At 44.7% G+C, this 27,621-nt stretch overlaps 1 protein-coding gene across 9 annotated transcripts in view; it reads left to right on the forward strand.

Annotated features, from left to right (window-relative positions):
* Positions 1-626: 626 nt before the first annotated feature.
* LNX1 (ligand of numb-protein X 1) overlaps positions 627-27,621 on the forward strand; it is a 75,260-nt gene continuing 48,265 nt past the window's right edge. For 2 of the 9 annotated variants that reach the window (XM_040700233.2, XM_015285531.4), the window contains exons 1-3: positions 627-808; positions 7,849-8,029; positions 14,171-14,648. In XM_040700233.2, the coding sequence (XP_040556167.1) occupies positions 14,284-14,648 (365 nt within the window). In that variant the 5' untranslated portion in view covers positions 627-808; positions 7,849-8,029; positions 14,171-14,283. Of the gene's footprint in view, positions 821-7,848; positions 8,030-10,475; positions 10,707-14,170; positions 14,649-17,843; positions 18,270-27,621 lie in introns of those variants that run through there. The other 7 variants (XM_015285527.4, XM_046941175.1, XM_004936028.5 and 4 more) reach the window with 5 other exon arrangements.

Below are 27,621 nucleotides of genomic sequence, written 5' to 3' on the forward strand. Positions count from 1 at the left end.
ATTCACGTAACTGGAACATCAGGGTTTCTTTTCCTCCACTGGAGTTACTTTTTGAACTGAAGAGCATTTTGGTACCACTGCCATCATAATTGCCACTCACACTCAGCTCAGGTATTTGTACGATCTTATCCCTTCTTTCACTGGTTTTTCCCTTGGAAATCACTGGTTAAGAGGACTTAAAGTAGTCTTTACTGATGTTCAGATAATTACCAAAGCTTGTATTTCTAGCAGCTGATTCTCTAGTTCTCAGATTGCTCTGACATGGTTCCCTGCTCCCCAGCTGACCACCCCAGGTGTGTGGGAACAAGGTGGTGTTGCAGCTGGCAAAGCACTGAGATGGGCCCTGCATCAGAGCTCACAGGCCTCGTCCTTCTGCTCCAGGAGAAAGCCAAGACAAGCCTTTTGTTTTAAACCAGTTCTTAAGAGAGCTTACTGGTCCAAGTTCAATCTGATTGTGAGGCTGAAAGAAGAAAAGAAACATAAAGCGAAGCCAAACCGAGAATGGACTTTGGCGTATGCCGGAAATAAAAGCCAAAGCTTCAAGTTACATTGTTGTCTGAGCAGCCTGCACATGCTCCTGTTGCTTGCAGGAGAAATAACTGGAAGGGTGTGGTTCTCCAAACCCTGAATTGCTCAGGTGTATGCACTTCAGCTTTTATTTTGCCTCCTGACATGCCCTAGGCTGCCCTGTGTGACACAGCTGATGGCTGCACTCCTGCAGGGATGGGACCCTGATGCCAAAATACCGTGACTATACACGAGTGGGACACTGCCAGCAGCCAGCATGAGGCACAGCTCAGCCAGACACGTGAGTTTCAAGGTTTGCTTTTTTTTTTTCCACTGGTATTCTCACTTACAACCTACCATTTGGTCCACAGAAGCAAACAGACAAGGAAATGCTTGGGCAAAACAAACAGCTCCCATTTAGGGCAGTGGGGAGAGGATCAGCATCTCGGCCTGTGTCCTAGGAAGTGCCACGCAGCAAGGCAGAGGTATTTCTTACAATATCAACAGTGATTTGGTCTGCCCATACTCTGATGCAGGGATGAGATGAGGTCGCTGTGTTTGTATGCTGCTTACTGCTTTGCTTGAGTGCAAGAGTGCCGTTCTTCATTTATCACCTCTTAGGTGCGTTGTCTTCATTTTGCTAGGAAACTCTCTGTCTTCAGTAAGAATGTGATATCTAACCAATTACCTGTGGAAATGTGCCGGTCTCACTGCAGAGGCTTTAGCTTAGTGTTTCGTTCAGCTTCTGGGCACTCGTTTCTCCCCAGAGTTAAAACCCCAAGAGTCTTGTAGAGCTATGCAGTTTAAGCATGTAACTGCAGCTGAGGAGAGAGGGAGAGCTTTACTTGGTATCTTCTGCTTACGTTCTCCTCTACTTGTTTATACCCAGTTCTTAACGAGTTCTGTTTTCATTCAGTACTGGTATGCGCAATGGTTGCAAAACTGTGAGTATGTGAGTATACGTAATCTCACAAAAGTTTCATGCATACGGATGAGCCTGATCATTTCTGTCAAAACAAGGTCCACGTACGGACATGGCAACACAGAGGTCAGGGCTGCTGTGAAGATGCACAGACATCCTCACACCCTGAAGGAGATACTTAAAGTACTCCACAAGTTTAAAGCTAAGCACATTTTGAGTGTTTCTAATTAATAGAGATGAACTGCTTGCATTAAGCTGCTGGATATTTAGACGTCTACCAAGGAAAAACCATAACTCAGGGAAAGTGTTCACATTAGAGTTGTAATCCACACTTTTCTCATATGCCTGACACAAGAACAGGGTTCAGCCAACAGCAGGGAAGGCAGGAATAGAATACCTTAGGTGAATGTTCTGGTAACTATGCAATGTGGCTGTTTCTTAACAGTCTACTACAGAAACAGACTTGAGCACACAATCTCTGTTTGTTACACCCCCCCCAGACTTCTTTTCATTTGTTCATTCAGTGACACACAAAACAAAATCAAGGTGTCTCTGCCACTTTATCAAAGCAGCACAATCTATTGCTTCCTGTTGCTAGGAAGGAACAGAAATTATCTTTAAATAAAAGCTAGGATTTGCCATCAGGCATTTGGAAAGATGCTCCCTTGCAAGGAGTGGTATCCTCAGTTCTCCAATTCACTTTTCTGAGACAGAAAACTTCCTCTCAAGCAAGCAATCTGTTACTAATTTACTGTTTTATACTCTTCCACCCAAAGCTCAGAGGCCATGTATATTTTCCAAAAATATAAATTGAATCAGTCTGGGGAATCTTGACTCTTCATTATCTTTTTCTTGCCACCTGAAAATACTCTTCCTCCTGCTTCTAATTACTGTTACTTTTCTGTGGTCCTGTGCAAGTGTCCTCCTGTCCCTCATGAGAGTTCTGCTTTTTGGAAGGATGTTCCAAGCCTGTGTGTTTGAGCATTAACTGCATCAGGACTTCATTGTAGCACAGACTTGGAAGGCAGAACGTCACTGGCTCTAAACTGCAATTGTCTATCACAAGAAGAAATTGATTTGTCTTTTGGAAGAGGTTTGAAGGGGTTGGCATCTTCCCCCAGAATAACTTTTCTTTTGCAAAACGCAAATAAATCTTGCACGCAGAATGAGATGACAGATTAGCCCCATTTTGCTGCAGACTGGGAAATCAGGCAGTATTGTTTCCAGCAGGAAGGTAAATCTCTGAAGGCTTTCCAGATGCAGTCTCCTCCAGGCTGGCTGCCGAAGGGCTGCAGCCAGGTATTTCTGGAGCCCTCAGCTCTGTAGCCTGGCCTGGGGCAGGCAGAGGCTGCAGCTCATTTTGGGGGGCTGTCTCTGTGGCCAAAGCTTGAGAGAGGGTTTAATGTTTTCGCTCTCTAGTTAAAACAGACAGACATTTGTGTCACATAAGACTGCTGGTTTTGCACTTGTTTGAGATGCAAAGCCACCTCTTCCACTGGTATTTTTACTCCTAGAAACTGGGAGATGTGATGACTGACTTTCCCCAGGCTTTCCCTAAAGGCTTAAGCTGTGTGTTTAAGAAAGGTCATTGCACAAATCCTATGATTTGAGGCAACTAAACTTGGAAGCAGAAAGTTTCTCCGTTGGTAAATGTTCAGGGAATGGTTCATAGGCAGCTTAGGTCAGGTGCAACTGCCTCTGACTGCATGCTGCTGCCGTTCCTCTCAGTAAACATCAAGTACTGCTTGGCAAGGAAATTGATGAGCTAAATGCCCTGAAACTTCCTACCTATTCAGCAGCCCCTGGCAGCACTCCTTCATCCTTCAGTTTTACTTTAATATACCTTTACCATTCATCTTAAAACAAAGAGCATCAGTAAAACGATAGTTTGCACGTACCAGCAACTCCTTACTAAGAGGTGGCAGCTGCTTCTCTGCCTGGACTAATGCATTTTTTCAGCAAATGCATTTCCGAATGCAGGTTAACTTTGGTCTGTTATTGGATGTAATTTTAGTTCACTTTCCTTTCTTACAAATACAAAATCTCAGTACCGCTGAGATAACTGATGTTAAAAAAATATGGGTGATGCTGTTGTTTCATTTGCTGTTCCCATTCAGAGATTATTTCTGTTTGCAGTTCCTTGTGCTATATATTTAACAGCACCATTTCACGCAGGATCTTGCAAGTAGAGCTTCATGTTGGAAGGCAACTTGTAGCATAGCTTTGATTTTTCCTAGTTTCAGCCTAAGGAGTAAGCTGATCATACTACTGCTATTTAGAAAACATTGTAGTCTTGATCCAGGTAAAAAGGATTGGAGGCACTCTTCCAAGCTACCACTTGTAGGAAGAAGTTCAAATCAGTTCAAAATTCCCCTGGTCTGTGTGCATGCAGCAGATCACATCTAAGCATGTGGTGCATGCTGGCAGGAAGCAGGACAGCTTGAGCATGTAATTCCTAATGGGTTTCTCATCACAGGAGTAAGCAGCACACAAATAATCTCACACCCATCAAACTGGTTCTGGACGCAGATGATAATTCAGCTGCAGAATTAACGATCTTCTCCAGCTAGTGCTGCCCTCGTGTCCTGGCTGTTAAAACCTTTGTGAGCCTCTTCATTTCAAGGAGACTGTTACAGGACCATCAGCAGCACGTGTGTTAATTAGTGTGAGCCTTAGGTCAGAGTTTCCACAAAGCTCCCATTAAAGCAGCGATGACTCGAGACGAGTGAGTAGTACCATACACAGGGTTGCTGCTTCCCAGCACTGAGCAGGTGAGGCAGAAGCAGGCTCTGGAGGATGTGATTCTAGCTGAGAGCCCAGTCACTGTCATAAACAAACTTAATTCACTGAGACTTTTGTCGAACAGAGATCTTAGTCATTATTCTGACTCATGAGAGCTAGACAGAGCTGCTTCTCCTGCCTGAATACTTCTTGTTTCCCCAGTCCTTCCCATGTGGGAGTCAGCTATAAGCTGTAGTGCACAGCTTGCTCCCAGAAGAGGAGCAGACTCTATCGTCAGATATGAATGGGCATTGTCAGCACTATTTAATACGAGAGATAACTGACTGAAAGACAATATGCTATTTGTTCAAGACTCAAAAAGCAAACAGCGTTAGGACTAGAAAACAGACCAACGTCACCAGGCGTTGGGTTCAGCCTCCTCACTGTGGAATACGTTTTCCCCCTTTCAAGCAGTGTATTATTTTTAAATGTGAGATTCAGCACTGCAAGAGCTCACAAGCTCATCTGAACTTCTTCCCCTCAGTCCTTGAAATCTCTCTTTCCAGCTGCATATTGCATGCCTGCCCATTACTTAGGAGGCTTTCTGTGGGCTGTGTTACCCTGAAGCTGCTGAAATACACTTGCTGACTGACCTGCCTGATGTTGTGCCCACCCTTTTGCAAGTCCCTGCATGTGACTGGGCCCTGGAATGGCCATGCCAGGAGTGGGTGGCAGGGAGTGCTTTTGGATTGAGGTACTACAAAGGGCAGAATGTCATTGATTTGTACAGTTGTTTTAATAGGAACCATTTTTCTAGTTAGATTTTTTTAGCTTTGTTTTGGTGTGTGTGTGAAAAGATGAAAAAGCAGTAAGATACATAGCCTAAGTTATAGAATTTTACTAACTGGTAACTTAAATTATAAATATAAATAGACATAGTTAAATGCAACGTAAGCAGAATTAAGATACAGAAGATTAAATCCTTCCAGGTGCATATTCACAAAGTAGAGGATGCACCCCACTGACAAACCTGATGGTTTTTCCCTCAGGTCACATGTAATACCACACCTGTGGCCCCCCTCACGATAAGAGAAGTTGGGCATCAGCTCCACGAGGACACAGCCCTGCAACGTGGGAGCAGCCAGCTGCCCCTGCCCTGCTCACCCAGCCACGCTGGGGGCTAATCCCAAAAAAGGTTCCCACAGGGTGTTGTGAGAACTCATTAAGTAGTTTGTAAAGCATTAAGAGACTCCTGGATAAGAGGAGCAGCTCTAAAGGCACAGTGTAATTAAAGCAGTGCTTACTTTATAATAAGCTAATAGTAGGGTTATCCATCATCTGTTCAGCACTTTATTGTTATTAAATGTTATTTCATGGTCACATGCAAGGGGATGCTGCTTAGTCTGAGGGTTCTGCGGCTGTGTGGGAGGAAGGGTTGGGGTAAGTCCTCCCAGGAAAACTTGCTGGATGGTTTGGAGATGGGACTAAGCCACACTGGCTTTTGAAGGAGTCACCCTCTCTGGCATGCACAGACGTGTTCTGTCCACTTAGAATCTTCCCTGATGAGTGCTTCCAGTGAGATAGCACCAATGTAGGCAGATGTCCCCCTGTGCTGATGCTCTCATTGAGTTTTGGCTGAGTTTTTCCCATATCACAAAGCCATGAGTGAGTCTGGCAGATCATTCTTCATTGTTACCAACATAAATATCACTGCAAAAATGCAATAGATTTGGTGCCACAAAAGAGATAAAAGCTACCTCAAAGCCTTTATGGGGTGCCATGTTTGACTTCTTATTTTTCATAACTGCTTTTGGTCCTGCAGATTGAGAATTCAAGTACAAAGCTTATCTGATTTCTAAAGACCCATCATTTTCAGAGTGTGAGAAGCAAAGCAGTTCAATCAGAACAAGCAAGTTTTCTTGAAATGGCTTTAAATTAAGAGGAGAAATTTAGATTAGATGTTACGTAGTTTTATTTTACTCAGAGGATGATATGCACTGGCACAGGCTGCCCAGAGAAGCTGTGGATGCCCCATCCCTGGAGGCATTCAAGGCCAGGCTGGATGGGGCACTGGGCAGCCTGATCTGATGTGTGGCAGCCCTGCCAATAGCAGGGGGCTGGGTGATCTTCAAGGCCCTTTCCAAACTAAGCTATTATATGATTCTATGTCCCTTATCTCTCAGCCCCTTACACAGTGGGAGAAGCTTGCAGTCACACTGAGGGTCTTCTTTCTCCAAATGAGAGGTTTTCCATGTTCTTTAAGCTAGGCAGCCCGCAGAATGGCTGAGGGGAGCCTGGTGCAGAAGCAGCCATCTTGTTATTTTCAGAGTGGATAGGAACATTTGGCCTTGCGGACATAGCAAAAAGAGTGTTAGCTGTTTAGAAAGCCAGAAAAGAAGAGGCATGCCTAGGAGGAAACCTTTTTGCTTAGGAAGGTACCTCTATTGGAGGTATGGGCCTTCACAATGTCAGGGTGGCCATGCACAGAAAGGCATGGAAGGTCAAAAAGAGGAAGGGAAAGAGAACAAGGTTTTTAGATTACATATCATAGGTTCTGTAGGTGGAAGAATTAGTGACCACTATTTCCCTGTGGCTTTTCTAATATGATGTAACTCTAGCATTGTGTTTTCATGAGGGCTGGGTATGTATAATTCCCTTGTCCTTCCTGTCTTCTCTGATATCCAGTATGATTTAGGTTCATTATGCAGCCTTTCATTTTGTTGGAACATTACTATTTTTTCTCTTTGCTACCCAGCCACTTAGCTAGTCTTGTGGCAATGGTGATAATTTAACGTGTGTGGTGGCTCCTGCCATTCTGTCAGACTTCTGGTGTAAATGGAAAAATAGATCCAAAAGATATTGGGGAGATAAACGTTGAACAGGGAGACTCACACATGAGAAAGAGAGAGAGAACGAGTACAAAACCACTCTATTTCTTTAGGAAACAGAGTAGTAGTAGTGTAATTCCCCATGGAGTTAGCATTAATTGACATCGTGGTCTTAATACCAAATTCATAAAGAAGATACAAAAGAAATATGGAATAAAACACATTTTGCACTTTACTCTGCATTTGCAAGACTTCTTGTCTCCCTGCCATGATGTACCCTGCGTGGGTCCATATATGCCAGGGGCTGGGCTGTCTGGATTGGGGGGCTCCAGGCTAGAGCCCCCTGTAGCTCCAGAGTGGTCTGTGGATCCATGTTTCCTCAACCAAAAGGAGGTGCACGGACAGGTGCTGCCCCCAACAGCAGATGCATCTGGAGCAGGGACCACGAATGAGTACCTTCCTGCAGTTTACGTGGATCCTTGTAACAACTGTTTGCTACCAGCACCTTCAAAGACAGCTGGGGTATGTGGTTTTTCAGCCACAAAATGCACTTCTGTCATGAGGTCAAATGTCTAACAGCAGACCTCTGAGGCTGTCTGTCTTGTCGAAGTCAGTTGGAGCAATCAGCCAAATCAGAGAGGTAATGCACCTTTTGTTACATAACTAGCTGTACAATTTTATAATTCAGTATGTGAAATGCCGATGGCATTTATTATGTCAATTAGGATGAGCACATGTTTAGGAAGCATTTAAGAGTCAATCATAATTGCTTGCACCGTCTTGCTCTGGCCGGATGATTGACTTCCTCTGAGGAGGTAGAACGTGTGCACTGGAGAAGCAGTAACCCACTGCCTGTCCGTTTTGCTGCAGCTCTCTTCTTTGTGTGTTGAGTCTGAGCCTGTGGTTCTGCAATAGAGGGTTGGTCCAAGCCTGAGTTTATCAAGCTTCAGAAAAAGCAAGAAACTGGAATTATTACCTCCACCAGCATAGTGCTTGACTGCTTGAGGCATGCTAGCAACAAGTCTTCTCTTTCGTACTACCTTCTGCTAAGGTAAGCTCACTCATAGGATGTGCTTCTTTTAAGTGTGGGAAGGTTAGCCTGCCAACATGTACTGCCTTATTCAAAAGCTCTTTTTGGTCAAATCTCATCCAGCTGTTCTTAATATCCTTAAACTACTTCTGGGCTGGAATTTCTCATTTCAACATGCTGAGTAAAGTTTTGTATCCATGAAATCGTCAGAGAGAGCAATTAATGCTTGTGTGGGCGTGCGAGAGACAGACAGATGAAAAGGCAGGACGTATTTCCATACATTCCAAACAGAAGTTTCAGATACAGAATTCCACAACAAAAAACCGTTTTTTTTCCAATGCTGGATGATTCTGTAAATTCCAACACGAGCCACAGAGAAAACTGTCTTTTCAAACAATCTGGTTCTAGTTTTTAAAGTTATTGTGCGTGCAGCACAGTATGACATTTCTGCTAGGTTTCACAGCTTGAGCCGCAACTTGAAAAGTTGGGGTTATTCACCTACTGCACCGTACTGTTGGATTTTTGTATTCAGTTGGAAATGTCTTTCATCACTGAAGGCTGGAAAGTGCTTTGATTCTTATAAGCTCTGAGAAGGAATTTTAGACTAATAATAACTTAGAAAAATCAACAGTCTGAGAGCTGCGGCCAGGCAGAAGAGAGGTTTTTTTTCATCTCCCGTTGGTTGTTCTATAGACGGTCTGTGCTGATTTGCTGAACTTTTAATTACGAGTATTTTCCTCTAAGAGCCAACTCTGATGATAGAATAATAGAATTCTATGACAGGAAAATTAGGAAAAAAAATAAGAGAGAGAGATAAATACATGTGGGACAAAAGCTGGTCCTAAGACATGAAGATAAGCTTTTTATGCACCTAAATGGTTTATAGCCTTCCTATGACAAAGTCTAGAATCCAGGAAGGCTGATCTGCCTAATTGACCCAAGGTTAGTGCCAATTATTATATGATATTCTTTATCTAGATCTCTGGAATGTGAATTGTTGTGTCTTTGCATGGATGATGCTATACAATATGTATTACCTCAGTGTGGGTCATTGTGTGATGTCTTCCAAAACTGTTATCTGGTATTTTGAAACAAAATTCTGCCCAATGGCCTCCAACATAAGTACTACCTTTAACAGGAAAGCCAGTGTAGCCCATAAAGTGCCTCAGTCAAGTAGATGCAATTAGTAGCACAGAATGCAGTGAGTAGGAGGCCTGCTAGCAAGGAGGATATTTTGATGAAAGATGATGAATTAAACCAGCATTACAATTTCCTTTATTAAAGGCGAAGAGTTTTATACGAACATTCAAACCCGAGGCCTCGTTACAGAACTCTGAATGTTGAATGATTTTTGCATCCTGGATTCTCACTGGGGCAGCTAGGGCTGGGCTCTCCTGAGCCAACTGCTCTCAGTCCGGGGGCTCTGAGCTTCTGCTGGAGTGTGAAGAGATCTTTCAGCTCCCTCCCGACTGACATCCTGGTGTGGGTGAGCCACTAGATGGGGACAATGCCCGCAGCTCCCATCCTGCCCACACTGCTTCTGGGCTGAGGAGTCATGAAGGAGTTAACTCTACACAGGCTAAGGTGCAATGCCTCCCAGTAATTTCATTTGGCTCCTTTGCAACACTGGGAAGCAAAAGTCCGTCTCCTGGCTCTCAGCAGAACAGGTCAAGGATTAAGAAAAGGAGGTGCTTTCCTTTGTCCTTTTCAGCATGTTCACAGCTAGTATGGCAGAGGAAGGCAAGGGTAGAGCACCTTTGTCAGAGTAATGTCATGGAGCAGTGTGCCTGCAGGTGTATAGAACAGCCCCATGGCCAGACTGCGCCCTTCCTGTAGCAGGCAACACCTTGTGCTGGGGAAGGACAGTGGCACAGTCTTGTTACTGTAGTCCAGATAACCAGGGCAGGAGAGCTGCTGGCAGCACCTCTGCCTCCCATGGGACAGCGTGGTGGAGAGACTGGGCACAAGAAGGCAGCCTCTTTTGAGCAGAGGATAGAGTATTTGTGATGCATGTGCATAGAGCGCTATAGAGCGGGAGCATTAATAAAATGTGTTACTTATATACACACTATACCATTCAGAAACCATTTTCCATTCCCATGTCAGCCACTCTTTCCCTTGAGTCAGAGGATTTTGCTATTCTGAAGCCATCTTGTTTCAGGTAGACTCGTCTACCTGTTGTACACCTTACTTCTGCTTTGCAGTGACCCTGCTCACTGTCTTGCCTTTCACCATTTAAGATGTGAGCTGGCTGCTGCCCTTCCAGGCTCTGCCTTAGTGTTTCTTTGGTCTTTAGGTGCCCGTTGAATTCCTCTCACTGCTATCTGCTTTCCTGCTGCCTTTCACCACCCAGTTCTTTCTCTTTCAGCCCTGGCTGCTCATTCTGCTGAAGCATTTTCCTCCTCTCATGCACTGTTCCCCTGCAGCCCCTCCAGCGCCTAGTTAATGTTTGACAAGGTGACCAGCCAGGTGCTGAAGGTGTTCTGATTCAAGCTCTAGCTTGCTTACTTTTATCATGGGGACGTGGACCACCTGTGCAGCCCCAGCACACACAGCTCTCTGTGAGCTGAGGTGATGCCCTTGCCTTGCTGAGGCCAAAGGTGTGGACACCAACTGCAGGTGGAAGCAGGATTGCTCCCCCTCACCCCCTTCTCCTCCTTCACCAAGCATGGGCCTCGAAGAGGACACTTTCAGCCAGGTAATAATTGCCTTTTTTCCCTTTGCTGTGATGCACCATCTGCCTGTACAGTGTTTCTTGATCAAAGTGTGCTTAGTTGCTGATGTTAATTCAAGATCAGCAGATCAAATTTAAATCCCCTTTTCCCTCTCTTTTACACTGTCCAAGAACTGCTGAACACCAAAGCTTAAAGCTTCCTAAAAGGACATGAAATTAATTATGTAGCTGCATTATGACAATGCATAAATGATAAAAAAATGACTGCAAATACTGCAAAGAACTTCTGCCTCTGGCCAAATCTGTGTCACAACTCAGTTCAGCACCCTCTGTGCTAACTCTTTTGATGGTATAATTACCTCCCAAAGACTTGTAGTGGTTATTTCATTGCTTGTGTCCAGTAATTTAAGAAGGCTCATAGTGGGTGATCACTTAGCAGATGAGCCAGAAAAGGCTGATGGATTTTTCCAGTCCGAAAAAAAACAAAACAACACAACATAAGTTATATTATTGTCTACTCCAAGATTTCTAAATCACACAGGCTAAAAGACTTGAGTCCTCAGAAAAGCTCAGTGCCTGTTATTAATTAACATGGATGGTTCTGATTCTCTGCACTGCAGCAAGTATTTGTAATTTATGTAGACATTGTAAATTCAGATAGAGTTCCCCACACCCACTTTTTCTTATTAGCAGCACATTATTAGCATATTGGGCCCATAAAGAATGTCTGTAATGTGACCAGGAGAGTCTGGAAACTTTTAGGACATAGCACAGGGCAGAACTTGTGCAGCTGTATTCTTATCCTTATTTCTTTGATAGTCACAATAACCTCCTCTAATCATCAAATTGTTAAGGTTGGAAAAGACCTCTAAGATCATCTTATTAACTGTCCACCTGCTACCAGTACTGATGTTAAACCATGTCCCTAAGTACTACATCTACCTTCCCTTAAACACCTCTATGGACAGTGACTCCACCACCTACCTGGGCAGCCTGTTCCAATGCATCACCAGTCTTTCTGAGAAGAATTGTTTCCTAATATCCAACGTTTCTTGTAGTGAGGGGCCCCAAACTAAACACAGCACTTGAGGTGTGGCTTCACCAGTGAGAGATGCTCAGGCCAAGAGGCAGTGTGTTTGCTGTTGCTTTTCCAGAGTGAACACACTAGGCCTGTCATAAGGTAGTTTACAGATTTTTCAAGTAGTGTGTTTTATCTCTATAAGATTTACTCCAGCTTGCTACATGCCCTCAATACCTTGAATATTTCAGAGATGGCTTTGTCACTCAAGATCGCTAGATGTAAAGTGGCAGTGACCAGATCCCCTACTTCTCCTTAAGCAGCTGACCCCTGCCCAATTTCTCAGCCATTTTAGCTACAGGGTTGCTAGGAATAGACACTGTGTGTGTGTCTAATTCCATATCTGTTCAGACCATTCTGAACCTCTACACAAGTGAGGGATGCTGACATCAGCGAACACTCCCCCCTCATTCTGCAAAATGCAGCTGCTAGCAGATCAAAGCCATGCAGACCAGCATGCAGTCACCCCACTCTGTGGAGAAGCTGGCTGAGACCTGCCTAAGAAGAGTCACTCAGGAGACCCAAATTGCCCCCAGCCCAGCATCAGCAGCTGGACATGGCCCCCGTGACCTGGGTGTGATCAATGCAAAGACTGGTGCGCTCAGCCTGTGTCTGCTTTCGAGATTCCTTAAACTGCCACTATAAAGTGCTCCATTCAGCACTTGTACAAACTATATTCTAAGGGAAAAGTATCTTTGAATGATCCTAGCAAGAATAAAAATAACGGAGCTGTATTGTTCAAGTTACCGTAATGTTCTTGTTATTTCTTTGTTATTTTCATTCACATTCCTGTTGGCGTGTGTGTGCCACAAGTTCTTCAGCGGATTTTGTTTTGTGACTGCTTTGCTACTTCTGGAATATCTCAGCTTCTTTCTTAGTTGGGGTTGTCAGTACTCTAGAATGATATCCTCTCTCTTTTTCTTGTTGCATTTTGCTGCGTGTCACTTTAACAGAGCCAACTAATACTGCTTTTAATTCCTAGTTTAGGACAGCAGGTTTTTTCCTGCACACTTCTTCTCAAAGACATGTACACAAACTTCTGATAAATATTTTTACAAAGGGGAGCATTTGCTGCTGTACAGAGTATTTTAAATATCCTATTTAAAAAATTCACATAGAGGATAATTTTAATTCAAATGAATTCACTGCTAATCAGGAGGCAGAGCGTATGCAGAGCTTAGTCTTGCAAGCAAAAAATGTTATTATACACTTAGCATAATAGCTGCATAAGAATAGGATCTAACAAAGCATTGAAGTGAATGTTTGACATTCAAGCATCTGGATAGAGTTAGTAGGGCTATAATTTTACCGTTATGTCAGAAAACGCCTGCCATGTTGAAGTCTAATTTCTCAGGTTTGGAGCCCAAGAGCTTTACATAAAAATAAGGTTTGTTTTTATTTTAAATGAAAATGTGCTCTGTCATAGTCAGATTTTTTTTTTTATATTCTTTTCCTCATTTGCCCTCAAACGTGGGTGTCTGAAGCTGACAAGTTGTCTCAGCAAATTAAGTCAAGCTGGAAGCAAGAGCGCAGTGCTATGGTGGAGCAGCAAATAAGATTTACATTTTCAAGCAAGAGTAGTAATTAGGCCATTGCATATTTTATATCTTCATGTTTATTTTCAAAGAGATGGATCAAAATAAGCATAGATGTAATGAGACGTAAGTACTCCAACAAGCAGTCAGGGTTCATCAAGTAAAAGCTACAAATTACTGCTCAGTTTTGCTGCCACCCACAGTGTTTACATCCCTGAAACACCAGCAGGCAGGTGTTTTGGTCAGAGTTATAACTAGATTTGGGATTATAATGCTAATTATCAAGGGAATAGGCTTAATTTTTGTTCACTGGTTTTGAAAATCAGGCAGATGAGCCACTGCTGTGGCCGAGGATGACCTGGAGGTCCCAGGCCCTAAGCTCCAGGCAGCCCTCCCTGTGGCTGTGCGCGTCGTGTGGGCTCAACTCACTGCCTTTCCTTCCAGCACCATCATACAAGTGACCTGGGCAGTCATCATTCTCCTTACCTGTGTCTCTGCACATGTATTGCAAGGTTTGTCTATGCATGGTGCAGCTTTTCCAACAGAAGTAATGTGATCACTATTAAAAAAGTCAGATGGCTCCAGCTGTAGTTGTGTGCTAACCTAAGGTGTTTGACCATTAAATGCCTGTTGTATTCTCTCTATTTTGATGTCTTTCTTTACAGTGAGAGTAATTGTGTCAGCTGAGCTAGACTTAAGAGCAAAAAAAGTCACTGGAGTTCACAATATGCTTTTTCCTCTTTGTTTTATCTTCCCATCACAAAGATGCAATCCTTCCCTAAAAACTGCCAGAGTACTTTATATCCAGGTATGTACCATAAATAAGCCCAGAGAAAACAATACAGAAGATAATTTTTTTGCTTTCTTCCCCACAGATCTGATGGCACACAAGCCTTGCTGCTCTCACAAATAGAAACCGAGTCGGGTGCTTTCATCTGCCCTCTTTTGAATTGCATCAATTCCAATTACAAGCCAGAAAGAAGAAGAAATGGAGGAGAACTCCCCAGCTCTCTGTGTCACCTGTGGCCAGGCACATTTACCAGAGGAAAACCACTTGTACAGCTACACTGAGGAAGTAGATGATGATCTGATCTGCCACATTTGCCTGCAACCTTTGCTTCAGCCATTAGACACGCTCTGCGGTCACACCTTCTGCACTGCCTGCCTTACGAACTTCCTCTTGGAAAAAGACTTCTGCCCCATGGACCGCAAGCTGGTGGCTCTCCAGAATTGCAGGAAGTCCAGCATACTGGTGAATAACCTCCTGGACAAGCTAATGGTTAGCTGTCCTTTCACAGAACACTGCTCAGAGGTTGTGCAACGCGGTCACCTTGAACAGCATTTCCAAACCCGGTAAGTTTTTGTTGAGGCGGCGGGGCTTTTTCATTGTTCTGTCTTTTCTTTAAGGAGATGGAGAAGTATCAGCAATTAACACTGATTTAAATAGACTGTTAGTGTAAAGAAAGATTTATCCATTTCAGTCCCATTTCACCTCTGCTATCATGAGGTTAGAACTGAATTAGCATTTGACAATGTCTCATGGGCTTTTTTAGAATCAAATCCACCTAAGGTACTTCATGCTATCACTAGCAGTTCTGGGCAGATACTTTGTGGTAAGCTGCATAATGAAAGCGTGTATTTAGTTATCCAGAGAGATCTGTGAGTTTTGGAAAGCTGAACTATCATAAATATTTCAGTCATACTACGGCTTTTGTAATTGCCCTTTCTTCAATTCATTTTTGAATCACAAATGACCTACATGTGAAGTAGAGCAGAAAACATCCCAGTTTGGAGCTGGCCTTTGGAGCTGAGGGCTCCTTCCTTCCAGGTGCATACTGGCCCCTTGATGGTGCACAGGGGCTCACAAAGGGCAGCCCAGCCTCCATGGCCTTGCTTGTAGCCACTGTGACTGGGACCACCTCGCTCAGGGGAGACATCCCCAGGGAGCAATTAGTTCCTTTGCAGGGGGAGAACCGAGAATGAGTGGCCCTCAGCACTACTACGTCTGCCCAGGAGTGTGCAGATTTCTTCCTTTGCAAACACAGACAGAAGGCCTCTGTTGGCCAGCATGCTCCTGAGTGGGCATGGTAGTGCTGATGGTCAGAGCATGTCTTTCCCAACACAGATCAGAGCATCTCTTTCCCAACCTGATCCGTACTGCAGGTCATTGGTGCCAGCAGCATCTCAGAACGCATGAGCAGAGGGCTGGAGCAGTGTGCTAGGGAGCCCCGTAGCTGGTAGTGGCTCTGTGACCTGACGTTCAAATACAACCCCATTCCCTAAGGCACTTGGATTCCTTGGAGGAATTTGTTCAAGGTACTTACTGTGGAACTGGCTGATGGTGCAAGAGGTGCTGCCAGCCATGCTCCACAAGGTGAGCTTTTGCTGCTAGAGAGAGAAATTAGTGGGATTATCTGCTGTTTTCTGCCTCTGGTTAGTAATTCTCTGACGTACCACAAATATAGGTTTCAGCAGTGATGCAGGTAAAGGGACTGACAGTCTGCTGTGAGCTGCTGTCATAGAGATTATGTTGTTCTACAGATTGCAACAATAAAATCTTCAGCTCCTAGTGCAAATATCCTTTCCCTTTTGCTATATACGAGAGCTGCTCTGAAAGTAATGCCTCCTATTTTGTTGTGTTGGCCCATGACGTTAGAGGCAGATGTTGGTGATGTGGCAGTAGAAGCTGGGCCTTCCCACCAGTATTCTGTTGCATTTTGTTGCCATGTGACAGATGGGAGCAGAGGGGCAGTCTGACAAAGTGGCATCTGGTATGGAAATGCATATGGAGCAAAAGTGTGTCACTGAATTCCTCCATGAGGGAAAAAGTGCACCCATGGACATTCATCAACACTTGCTGAATGTTATAGAGACCAAACAGTGCATGCGGGCACAGTGAGTAGGTGGGTGGTGTGTTTCAGCAATGACACTGTCATAGCAGCTGTGAAGCAACAAGTCGCCTCCACTGGTGCAGATTTTTACCAGAGTGTCACACAGGCTTTTCTTCATCACAGGTGAAAATTCATAGCTAATGGTGGTGACTATGTTGAAAAATAGTATTTTGTAGCTGAGGATTTCCTCTATCAAATTATATTATTGTGCTCTTTGTGTCTGTTGTAATTCCTCACTTGTCCTGACCCCAATAAGAGCTAGGAGGAATCGGTCAGTAACGTGCCCACAGCCTTCCTGCAGCTCCTCCCCCACACCAGGCTCTCCCAGCCAAGTCTTGGCTTCAAAAGCTCATAGAGGGACTGGAGAGGAAGCGAGGTGTTCTCCCTGCCTTCCACATGCCAGTGCACATCCCAGTGCAATACAAGGTCATGCTACACAAGCTGTCTGGCTTCTTTGCTGCCGCTAATGACTGTATTTTCCATTTGCAGTGTGATTTGTTTCCTTAACGGGATAGTTAAGTTTCCTTAAGGCCAGAGGGCAGAGGTATTTAAAAGATAGAGAGTACCTCTGCTGTTGGGTGTTTCACTAAAACCCACGGGTTTTTACTGTGTAAGCCAACTGAAGCTTTCCCAGAGGCATGCCCTCACTGGCTTTCCGACCCATGGAGAAGAGTGAAGAGGAAACTGTGTGACCCATAAAGGAGACTTTTGAAGCATTGTGTTTGCAGAGCTTATGCAGTACATTTACTGTTTTTCACATGCAGCTTTTGTTAATAATCACCAAAGGCATTTTATGACCCTGCAGAGATGCAGAAGCCACCCTTGCCACCCCAATCCCAACTCATCGCAGTGACAGAGAAGAGAAGGGCACTGTGCTCTTCAGCTGCAGCTCCGGCATGCCCAGGCAGATAGATGCTGTTCTCTTTAACATTGATGAATCAGTAGAAAAGGCATCTGATTTTGTTGATTATTATAATAACAGAAATAATAATAATGACAGTAATAATAATAATACTCATGCAATCTGGTTCCTGTGAACAGAATGGCTCAGATGCTGGTGAAAAAATCTCGACTAAACATGCCCTGTGTTCCCAGGGAATAAAGCAGGCTCTATGAGAGTCACCAGGGCAGCCATCAGCCCTTGTGTTTCTTGCACAAATCGGCCTCGGACCAATCCGAGCTTGCCCTGCTTGGAGATGGGGTCACTTATGGGGCAAGGTGAGCTTGTTTTTGTTTTATGCTTTGTAATTGAAGAGAGAACTTGAATTTTTTAAAACACCAGTTACCACAGAGTATACCATTAAATACAACCTTATTTAAATTGTTTGCTCTTTCATCCCTTGAAAAAAAGGAGAGAGAGAGAGAGAGAAAGAGAAGAGAGATGTCCTTGGTTTACTATGTGATTTATGTTTGCACAGAGACATCCGACTGGATTTTGGGAATTCAGACAGCGATGCAGACAGGCAGCAGTTGGCTGCGATCCTTTGCAGTGTTTTACTTTAAAAAGGTGTGGTCTTCTGCTGTCGCCTGCTTCCCAACTCCACGGGGGGCACGTTCCCCCCTTGTCAGATGGCTACACCCTTCCGTGATGCAGCTCGCTCGTAACCCATCTGCTGGTGGGCAGTGATGTAAACCTACCAGCTGCCTGCGAAGAACCACTCTGAATCGTGCAGGAGGCAGGTCTCTTCCCTGAGCATCGCTCTGCTCTGCAGCATAAGTCACTGTCTCGCCAAGCACGCTGTGCTGTCCCTAAACCCTCACAACTCCCCGTCTGAGAGTCAGATCGAGTAATCCTCTTACAGGTCAATGATTTTGCAGTGTAGCCTCGTTTATGGGATTTAAGCTCAATTCGTAATGTGCTACCGTTGCGTTGAAATGGGAAGGCTGGCTTAGAAGGGGCTTGGCCGGCACAGAGCTTCGCGTTGCGTGTCCCACCCGCACAGAGCGAGCGGGAAGGAGGAAACCTGGCAGCGGTGCCATCAGCGCTGGGAATGAAGGCTCTCCTGCTGCTGGTCCTCCCCTGGTTAAGTCCTGCAAACTACATAGACAATGTGGGCAACCTGCACCTCCTGTACTCCGAGCTGTGAGTACGCGCGGTCCTCGTGTTCTGTCTGTCTGTCTCACCATAGTGGTGGGGAGGTTCTGGCCATGAGCGTTGCGGGGTCGGTCTGTCTGTCTGTCTGTGCCTGCGTGTTTGCATGAAGAAAATCAGGCAACATCTTGCCAATAGCCTGAAACAAGGCTGCAAACCGGCTGCTTTGCATCGCACAGGCTAATAATAGCAATACGTCCCCGCTGCTTTCTGCTCCCTGAGCATGGATGCAGCCAGGGCGTACAGAGGCTTTTTCCTTATCGACTTGCTCTGCTGTGCCAGCCTTTCCAGTGGTTGTTGGGTTTGGTTGTTTTTCCATTTCTAAATTTCAGCCTCTTCTGTACATGCAATGAATAGCTTTGCATGGGAACTGGGCGCAGAGGAGGACATCGTGATGGGCGCCCTGGTAGAGCGCTCGCCATGTGTACAGGCATAATGCTCTGTGTGTAAATCTGCATGCCTGGAGCAAAACGCTGAGAAGCCTTTCACCAGAAATAATTCACTTGAGACAGGAAAGAAATTTCCAGTATTTGTTTTTTTTTTTGCCCACAGCAGAATGTTATTTTCTCTAGAATGCAAATTTAAATGTTGTAATCCATGCATATATCTTCATGTCTTAAAAAAGGAATCCCAGGCAACCCCATAGCTAATCTCTCCAACCTATAAGGCAAATGCTATGTGGTATCATCTGTAAATGATGCTAGTTTAATCTGTGCTCGAACGCTTTTTCATTAGTTAATAGGGCCTTTAAGAGTAGAAATAGGTATGTGCTTCAGTATGTTGATGTTTTGTTTGTGATTTAACAAATTATATATTCTAGAGATAATGAATGAAATGGCTAATTCTGCTCAAAAATCAGAAATGTCTATGTCGTGCCTGCAGTGGGAAGGTTTCATTAACAGCTGTGATTAGTACCAATGAGACAAATTTCCAAATATTTTGGTCTCTGCTGTCACACAAAAATAGCAGTGTTTTTCTGAAGCAGAGAGTCCCCATTTGAAATGCTTGTCTCATATGCACTGCACCTATTAATAATTTAGTCACTCTTTGTACAACTGCTCAGGATTTCAGTTTGCCATGGGTGCTTTCAAATGTTCAACAGACCTGGTTTTGAGGGTTGCAGCTATGCCCTCATTTCAATTAATTGGCGTTTTGTTAGAAATGTTAATTAAAAAAATGAAAGAAACCAGTGAAGCCAAGCAGGCTACAGGGGCAATCAAGCTCAAAACAGAGCAGATGAACACTCATAATGGAAACAATGGCATCTGGGATGTCTAGTTTCCAGGAAAACAAACTGATGAGATTAATCAGAGCACAGGCGCTCACAGCCTCCTTGCTTTTCTTGGGGAATTCAGGTTCACTGCCTCTCCCAGGACAAAGGCTGTGATGCATGGTAGCTGTTCAGCACTTGTTTATTTAGCCTTCTAACCCACAGGGACTCTGGGCTCATGGATGTAGACAGTCGGTCTTTATGGAACAAGTGTGGGCTTGGACATGCATCTTGTCAGCAATGGGAGGTGGCACATCCCCTGAGCAGTACCCAGGCTTGGATGTGCCCCATGCCCAGGGCTGTGCTTGCTGCAACATTGCTGGGGCTGACGTAGCCCAGAAGGGTGCCATGCGGTTTGAGCTCCTTTTGGTAATTTCCCCTCTTCCACATGGACCCAACGTCTGGATGCTGCCCAAGGCACTGATGTACTGGTCTGTGGGGAGACGCAGGGTCCTCTTGAATAGCAGTGGTTGAAAGTGAAACAGCTTCCAGACCCATTTAATCAGTACGTATGGATGTTATGATCTAAAGGCTGTTGCTTTGGGTGATCAGGCACTTGCATGCAAGATGTGTTCCATGCAAAGTTTTATGAGTGAGACAGTGTGGGCGCTGGTGCCCAGGACAGCCTGGTGCTTGGGGACACTGCTTTGCTGTCCCTGTCCTTTTATTATGCTCTGAATCCCACGGGTGGGATGAACGATGTAAATCCTTCCCCACAGGCAGCCAAAAGCCCCAGCCATGTATGTGCAACTTATCTAACAGCTTTCCCCATGTCTCAAAACCCAACCATAGTAAGCAGAAAGCCTTTCCCTCATTATCCCACTCTCTTTGGTTTCTGGCCAGTACAAATACTGGCCTTGGTCAGGACTCATTACTTGGCTGGCTAGCAGCCATCAGAGATACCAGCCAGGGGAGATGGCGGCAGGGCTGTGAGAAGAGATGGGGAAGGTGAGGACATGGCTACTGTCACCAGCATCTATGTGAGAGGCAGAGTAAAGTTGCTGGAATTTGCACTGCCCTTCCATTCATACAGCCCTCTTCTACCTAGTTCTAACAAAGGGTAGGTTATTTGTGTTCTGCTGCTGGGGTTTACTTTGGTTCGGGGGCATTTTTCTTCCTAAACTGCAGAATGAGTGGTTTGGGGGATAGGGACTACAATATAGCCCAAAGCCTGACTGGAAATGAAGACTCTGGAATATGTTTAAGAAACAGGAGGCAGTCTGGGGAAAGTTGAATAGGAGAAATGAAGCTGGGAAAAAGCTGTGTCAGACCTTTGCTGTTTTCTACACCAGTGGGAAAGGGAGGACAGTGCATGCGTTGCAGTGGCGCTTTGTATGACAGGTGTGGAGTGCTGCTAATTTTAGCTTTCTCTGTTACAGGTATGCTTATCTCCTGACACTCTTGCCAGCACTAAAATCCCTTCCCTGGCCATTGCCTGTTGTACCTCCCTTTTGCCTATCATATATCCCAGCACAGATGATGTTCTGGTCCTTCTTGCTCTTTGCCAAGTTGTTATCAGCAGTCTTGGGTGAGCCAGGGTGCTCCTGCCTAAGGGGAAGCCCATGGCAACATGTGGCAGAAGGTCAGGAGAAACCTGTTCATTTTCCTCTCCCACTGAGGTGGAATACAGCCAGGTTGAGGTGGAATACAGCCACACCAGCCCAATAGCTCTTGGCATCCTGGGGATCTGCAGGGTCCTCCAGATCCACTGTACTGCTCAGGGTCCACACTTTTCCTTTATGTCTCCTGAGGCTTCTTTATAGGGACACCTGGTCTTCTTTCTTATCTAAAATATCTTCAGAAAGCAGATATTTTCCCAGGAATTCTTTGGACCTGGGATGTGTTACTCCTCCAGTGTAAAAGCACTAGATGAGGATGAAGAAGCAGCTGCAGGAGGTTCTTCTGCAGGTGAGGACCTGGTAGCACCACTCATATCAAAGGACACCATTCCTGTATTGTTACCCTTTTGACTTTAAAGCAGGACCTGTGCAGGAGGTTATTCCTCGATAGAAGGATTTTCTAAACTTTGACCTCAACAGCTCACTTACTTAGAAATAAAACAGAGGGAGAGGAGGTTGCGAGAGTAGGTAGTGAGTAACCTCACCTTCTCCCTGAGGACACACGGGGAGCGTGTTGCAGTGCCCAGCTAATCCCCTCAGGCACGTGGCCCCGCTGACTGAGGTCCGCTGGGCAGCATGCATGCTCAGCACCAGTCCTGTGCCAGAGGGAGCCCTGGCAGCTGCTCTGGCCTTCCTCCAGGGATTAAACAGCCCCGGCTTGAGTCAGGCATTGTTAATCCACCAGCTGAGTGCACCCCACTAATTTAAATCAAGGCTTCTATTTTAAATCTATTGTTTGTTAGAGCAAAGGGCACACCTTAACTGCTAGTCCTGAAAGCAAAAAACTCCTCCTTTGTGTCTTGCTACTCTGTGGTCTTACATGCAGCAGCCAAAGGAATCCCACCAAATTAATGTGATCGAGTTTCCCCATATAACTTTTATATGATAACGGCTCTCTTAGATTTTAAAACAGCACTTCGGCCAGAATAGCCAGTAAAATCGAGTTGTTCTGTTTGTTCAATTTAAGAAGGAGAGACACAAGCACCAGCTGTTTTCCAGTGTCCTTGGGCATGTTTGGCTTTTGGTAAGCACAATTTAGTTCAAGCTATTAGATGAAGGAGGAATTTTGTACAGAAAGACAAGAGTGGAAAATTATAGTATCTTTAAGTGGGTTGTTTTCAATTCAGCGACTCCCCTCTGGGGAGGGGAGGATCCTCAGGTTTGATGTCAGAGCAACCCTTCATTTACAGAAATGGCCAGAGCAGCGTTTAAGGGCTGACCTTAGGCAATCTTCCTGCATATGGCAGCTCTGCAAAGTTCGATGAGGAGCAGTGGTTCTGGCTTCGAGCCTGTGCCTGAGAAGTGAAGGAGAGCAGGGCATTTTGGCTGGCTGGGCAGTGTGTGACGTGCGAGGTATGTGGGGCAAAATTGGAAAGCCTGGAGCACTGTGTGTTAGTCCACTGCAGAAGTCACGTGCTGACCTCCTTACTCGATGCAAAACTGTGTGTATAGAAATCTGTGTCAGAGTTAAGCTGTGAGGTTAATTAAAACTGAAAGTGTTGGTATGGAAATCTTAAAGTGAGTGGAAAGATTCTTGAATGGAAATATAAATGAAATGTCTGGAATATCTGCATTAAACAGGCAGAACAAAGCACACGTGGATGAAATGCGAAGAATCCTTTCCAGTGTAGTAGATCCGGGTGCCTCTGAGGAAAAGCAGAACTAAGATGAATTAAAGCAGAAAGACATGCATTTATGGAGGTCTGCCTGTCACCTTCCTTTCAGTGCTGCAGCCTCACAGAGGAAGCTGGATGGAGACGTGGCAACCTTGGACATCTTGGCCAGCCCCCTCAGTTTCCATCTCTGATACAGTCTTTGGGAAGGCTCTTAACCCTAATGTTACCTTTCACTGATGCATTTTAGCTCCCCTTGAGCCCCAGCGTGCAGCACAGTGCAGGCGAGCAGCAGGTACCGGGCACTCTCAGCCTCCCTTTCCACTTCTCTGGCTCTCTGCAAGGATAGCAGATCCACCCGTTGTACTGCTGACCTTCAAAGGGGTAAGCAGTGGCAAAGATTTAGGGAGCAAGTTGCAAACTAAACTATCATGCATTTTGACTGTGACTACAATTGCTAGACAGACAGAGGAGTCAACATGAAAATTTCAGCTTAAAGAATAAATGGTCATCTGTACTTGAAATTTCAGTATAAATGTGGCATGAGAGCCTCTAAGCAGGAGCCCACGTAGGTGGTCTGCAAACGTGCTGTGTTGTTGCTCTTAAAAATATGGAAGGAGCTGCGTTCAGACTCGTGATGTTGAGGTAGCCACTATGAATTTGTCTAACTGCATCAGGTGCTGGGTCCTGGAGAATTTGATACAGACTGCACTGCTGGCCTAGGGGATGCACTGACTGTGACCACCTGAGTTCAGCCATGGACTGTCTGTCCTCTGTGAAACATGTGGCAAGGTGGGGCCTGGGTCTCCCCCCCACCTCCTCCCTGTCTCACCTTTCTCCCTTTCCCCACATGTTTTACATCCTGAGTCACAGAGCTCTGACCATCCACGGCACGAGTAATACCTCTGGTTGGCAATGTCTTCCCCAGTGCTGGAAACCTAGGTGCAGGGAACAAATTTGTCTGAGACAGCTCCAGGGAACAAAACTCCTTTGAGAGCTTTAAGGATTTGTTGACTGCCTGGGAAATCTGTGTATAACAAAAGTTGGTGTTCCAGCTACACTTTAAGAAAGATCCTGCTTTATTCCTTATGTACGGTCATGCAGCCTGCCTTCACTCTCTTCGCAGCTACCTACACACATGAGATCAGAGCTGCTGGCATGTTTTCTCGCAGCTGGAGCCTACTCACAACTTTGGGAAAGCCCGATGCTGGCCAGTCTCAACCCCAACAAATGCATTCCATTGTCAAAAATAAAACCCCTGCCAGCAGATACAGTGAAACCACACCAAGCTGAAAAGGCTGTACGCTAATTATGGTTGACAGAAAGGTTTCTTTCTATGAATGAGTTATGCCTCAGTTATGTCTGAATCTTGTGTAGCCTGCTTAAAAAAGAGTATTTATGCTTTTTCCCTATGTAATGAGAGAACAAATGGGGCAATACTTCTCCCCCTCAGAGGCTGGTTCACAATAGGCATCCCACTTTGGGATGGGGACCAGAGCAGGAAAAGCACTGGGGCAGGAACGAGTGGGGTGGAGGGAGATGCAAGAGGTTGGTGGTTGCAAACAAGCAGGAGATACTCATTTCTTGTCTGTCATTAAACTACTCTGGCCGTATGCTGCAAGTTTGGCCGACCTCCGTATCTCTCTGACAATTAACCTAGTTTAGCACTGGCACTGGCAGCATGACAAGGATATTTTTCCTTAAGCTATTTCTCTGACAAATCTGGCAGAACTGGGCTGCCCTGTAACATGAGGATAAATTCTGCTTTTGCAGAGCTCTTCTGTCCACTGAATATTGGTTCTGAGAACAGCTACAGCACAGTAGGGAAGCAGACTTGGAGGTCTGAGAGTCATCTTGGTTGTTTTTTCTCTTTTTTAATGCTCTTGACAGTTGGGTGGAATCTGCCTTCAAGGTTTCTGACTAGAGAGAAGCACTTTGGGACCTTGTCTGTGAGCAGAGCCATTGTTCAGGAGCTAGAACTGACTTTCTGCATCTTGGCATGTGATTACATGTCCAAAGATACCCCGAGCCATGTAGTGGCTGACTGGACAAGGAAGCCAATAGCATGGGGCACAGAGGCAGAAGATCCTTGCAGTGCTGGGCTAGCCGTGCAGACTGTGGGTGTCAGCATGGATGGCTGCTTGGGGCTTCATAATTCACAAGGAGGGCACAGCCTTGCTCCTCGGGGGAGGTATCTGTTAGTAAATGACATTTCGTATCATTACTAAAACCCTGCTGTCACTGAAGGATTCCTGGCTTGGAGCTGGATCCTCTTTGGGGATTAAGAATGTGAATTTCTTTTTACATCACCCCTAGGCCTTGGCAAAGCTGCAGTTGATGAAGACTGAATTTATACAGTGAATCCTTCCTCTGTCTCTAGAATATGTTTTATGTATTCATATAATTTATTAATTGACAGCAGATTCTGAATATAGATTGAGGCAAGTTTGGGAGCAGCCTAGTGAAATGGCTGGAGACTTTTAACAGATGCTGTGAAACTTTTACACAAAAAAATGAACTGTGAATTGTCTGTAACTGCTACATATTCTATAATATATCCTCCTGATATGAGATAAAAGAGCTTGACTGTAACAGTGAGCAAGTCAAGCTGGATTTTCAGAAAGTTTCTCTCTTCTTTCTTTGGAATTGGCAGCACTATTGAATGTTATTGATAAAGTCTTGCATTTCTCAGCACTGTAGACAGACAATCAGATTTGTAAGGTACACATACATTGACCCTATCTCCCTGCTATTTATTCTCTGTCTCTTCTGTCAAGATCTTGGACACCTGGGTGAGGAGGAAATAATCACTATTGATTCCTCTGTCCTTGAGGAGTTGTCTTGCTTTGTGGCATGGCTGTGGCACATGGCATGAAGACAGGCAGGCTAAGACAAGAAATCTGCAGTTGCTAGAGCTGTGCTGATATTTTTATTTGCTCTTCCACTAACTCATTGCTTACCATTTACCCGGATAACGTAAAATTCATTAATTAAAATGTCTTTAGTGGGATAAATTTCAGCTATAAAATTTGATCATCAATTCTGTAAGATTTGCTTTTCTCTTTTTACTGCATTGAAATCACTCTGGCAGGAAGCAAGTGTTTTAGGCCAGCAAGTCATCTTATGTGCACGTATTGAGAAACTTACACCTCTCCATATATTGCGCATTGCAGTCCTATCATTCACTAGACAGCATGTAATATATTCTTAATGTGGAATCTCAATAATTCAGCAGCCTCTTAAATAGAGGAAGAGGGGAGTCTGACCTGCTTTAAGGATCATGATTTCCTGTCTCCTCTGCAGACCTTAGAGAACTGATAAGATTAGGAGACTGATGGCCTCGTTGTGGGTAGTGTTTTATTAAGACCAGACAGTACTAATGTTGAAAGCGTAATTCAGGATATTTTCTTTTCTCCTCCCATTTGTGATAAGCACTGCTATTGTATGTTATTCATAACATTCAGTTAGTACTGGTAAACCCCACCGTCTTCTACCTTCCTGCCCACGTAAAATTATTAGTGGGATGGTTTCAAAGGAGCATCTGCACAGACTTATGAATTTTATAACTCAGCAATGGAAAAGGCCAAAAAATGTCCCATGTGGAACAGGCTTTTATGGAGAGGAGATGGGTGTGATTAACCAAATCTGTCCTGGAAGGCACTGGAAGTGTATGCTGTACTGCTGCTACTATATGAGAATGTGTAGGTTGATATGGATGAGCAAGGCTGATTTACTTGATATGTAGGAGCATCTCCTGCCAAGAGACTGAATTACAGCCAGAAAAAAAAAGTGCTTTATATGAAAATCACATGTTGCAACACAATCCTTAGCCAAACAGGTTTTGCAGTGGGAGCAGGAATCCTAAGAGGCTGTCATGACTTACCTCCACCAGCTCCTGAAGGATCCTTGCCACTGGTTCTGGGCTGAGTGTTTGATACATTGCCCCTAGTTTGTCTTTACAGCAGGAAGGTGACAGTGCTAGAGAAAGATTAAATTCTGCCCCAAATGCAGTGTGTTTATTCTGGTGCTTAATTTTCACCATTGGCACTGCTGGGGTTACTTTTGTCACTGGGATCTGTTGTGAGGATGTGCATGGTGGAAAGCACCTGTTGCTGCTATGTTGCCCCAGTCCAGACCATAACTGAAATATTTATACTAGTAGCATTAGCTGAACCAATGTAGAAATGAAGAGATCCTGCCCCTGGTGGGCAAAGCTACTGCAAACCATGCTGTCCAAAGTCCCCTGGACCTTTGTACAGGACTGGCAGAGCCCTGCACATCCTGCACAGCCTTCAGTGCCAGGGATGTGCTGTGCTCTCCATGTCTACTTTCCAACTGCTTTATGTTGTTGTGAGTCAGAGGTGTGGCCATACAAATATGCTTTCCTTGGAGCCGTGTCTGAACTTTCCTTGGTGCTCATTTTAATAAGCCCTGCGTTTAAATTTTAGCATATCTTGATGATTTTTAGTGGGCTGCATGTGCACGGTTTCAAGCAAGCATGCTGCTTCCAGTTTCTTCCCTCAGAGAGGACTGAATTCCAGCACATTCTTGTTCTATCCTTCCAAGGCATGAGTGTAATGAGGTTGGACAGTAATGGTTACAGCATTTCAATTTTTCTGCTCTGTCCCAGTGGTCTGAGCATCTGTAGATTTGAAGACGCTTACAGTTTTGGTCTTCAAGTTCATAATAAATCAGAAGAGAATAGATCAAAACAGTACAGAGCATTTAATAATATGTATAGTCTACATACAAACTTGGACTTAATATGTTGCACGGACAAAGCAAATAAACAGAGTCTCACAGACCTACCTATTTTGTGGTCTGGGCTTGAATAACAGTAA

Source organism: Gallus gallus, chromosome 4 (assembly GCF_016699485.2).
Source record: "Gallus gallus isolate bGalGal1 chromosome 4, bGalGal1.mat.broiler.GRCg7b, whole genome shotgun sequence".
Lineage (NCBI taxonomy): Eukaryota > Metazoa > Chordata > Aves > Galliformes > Phasianidae > Gallus > Gallus gallus.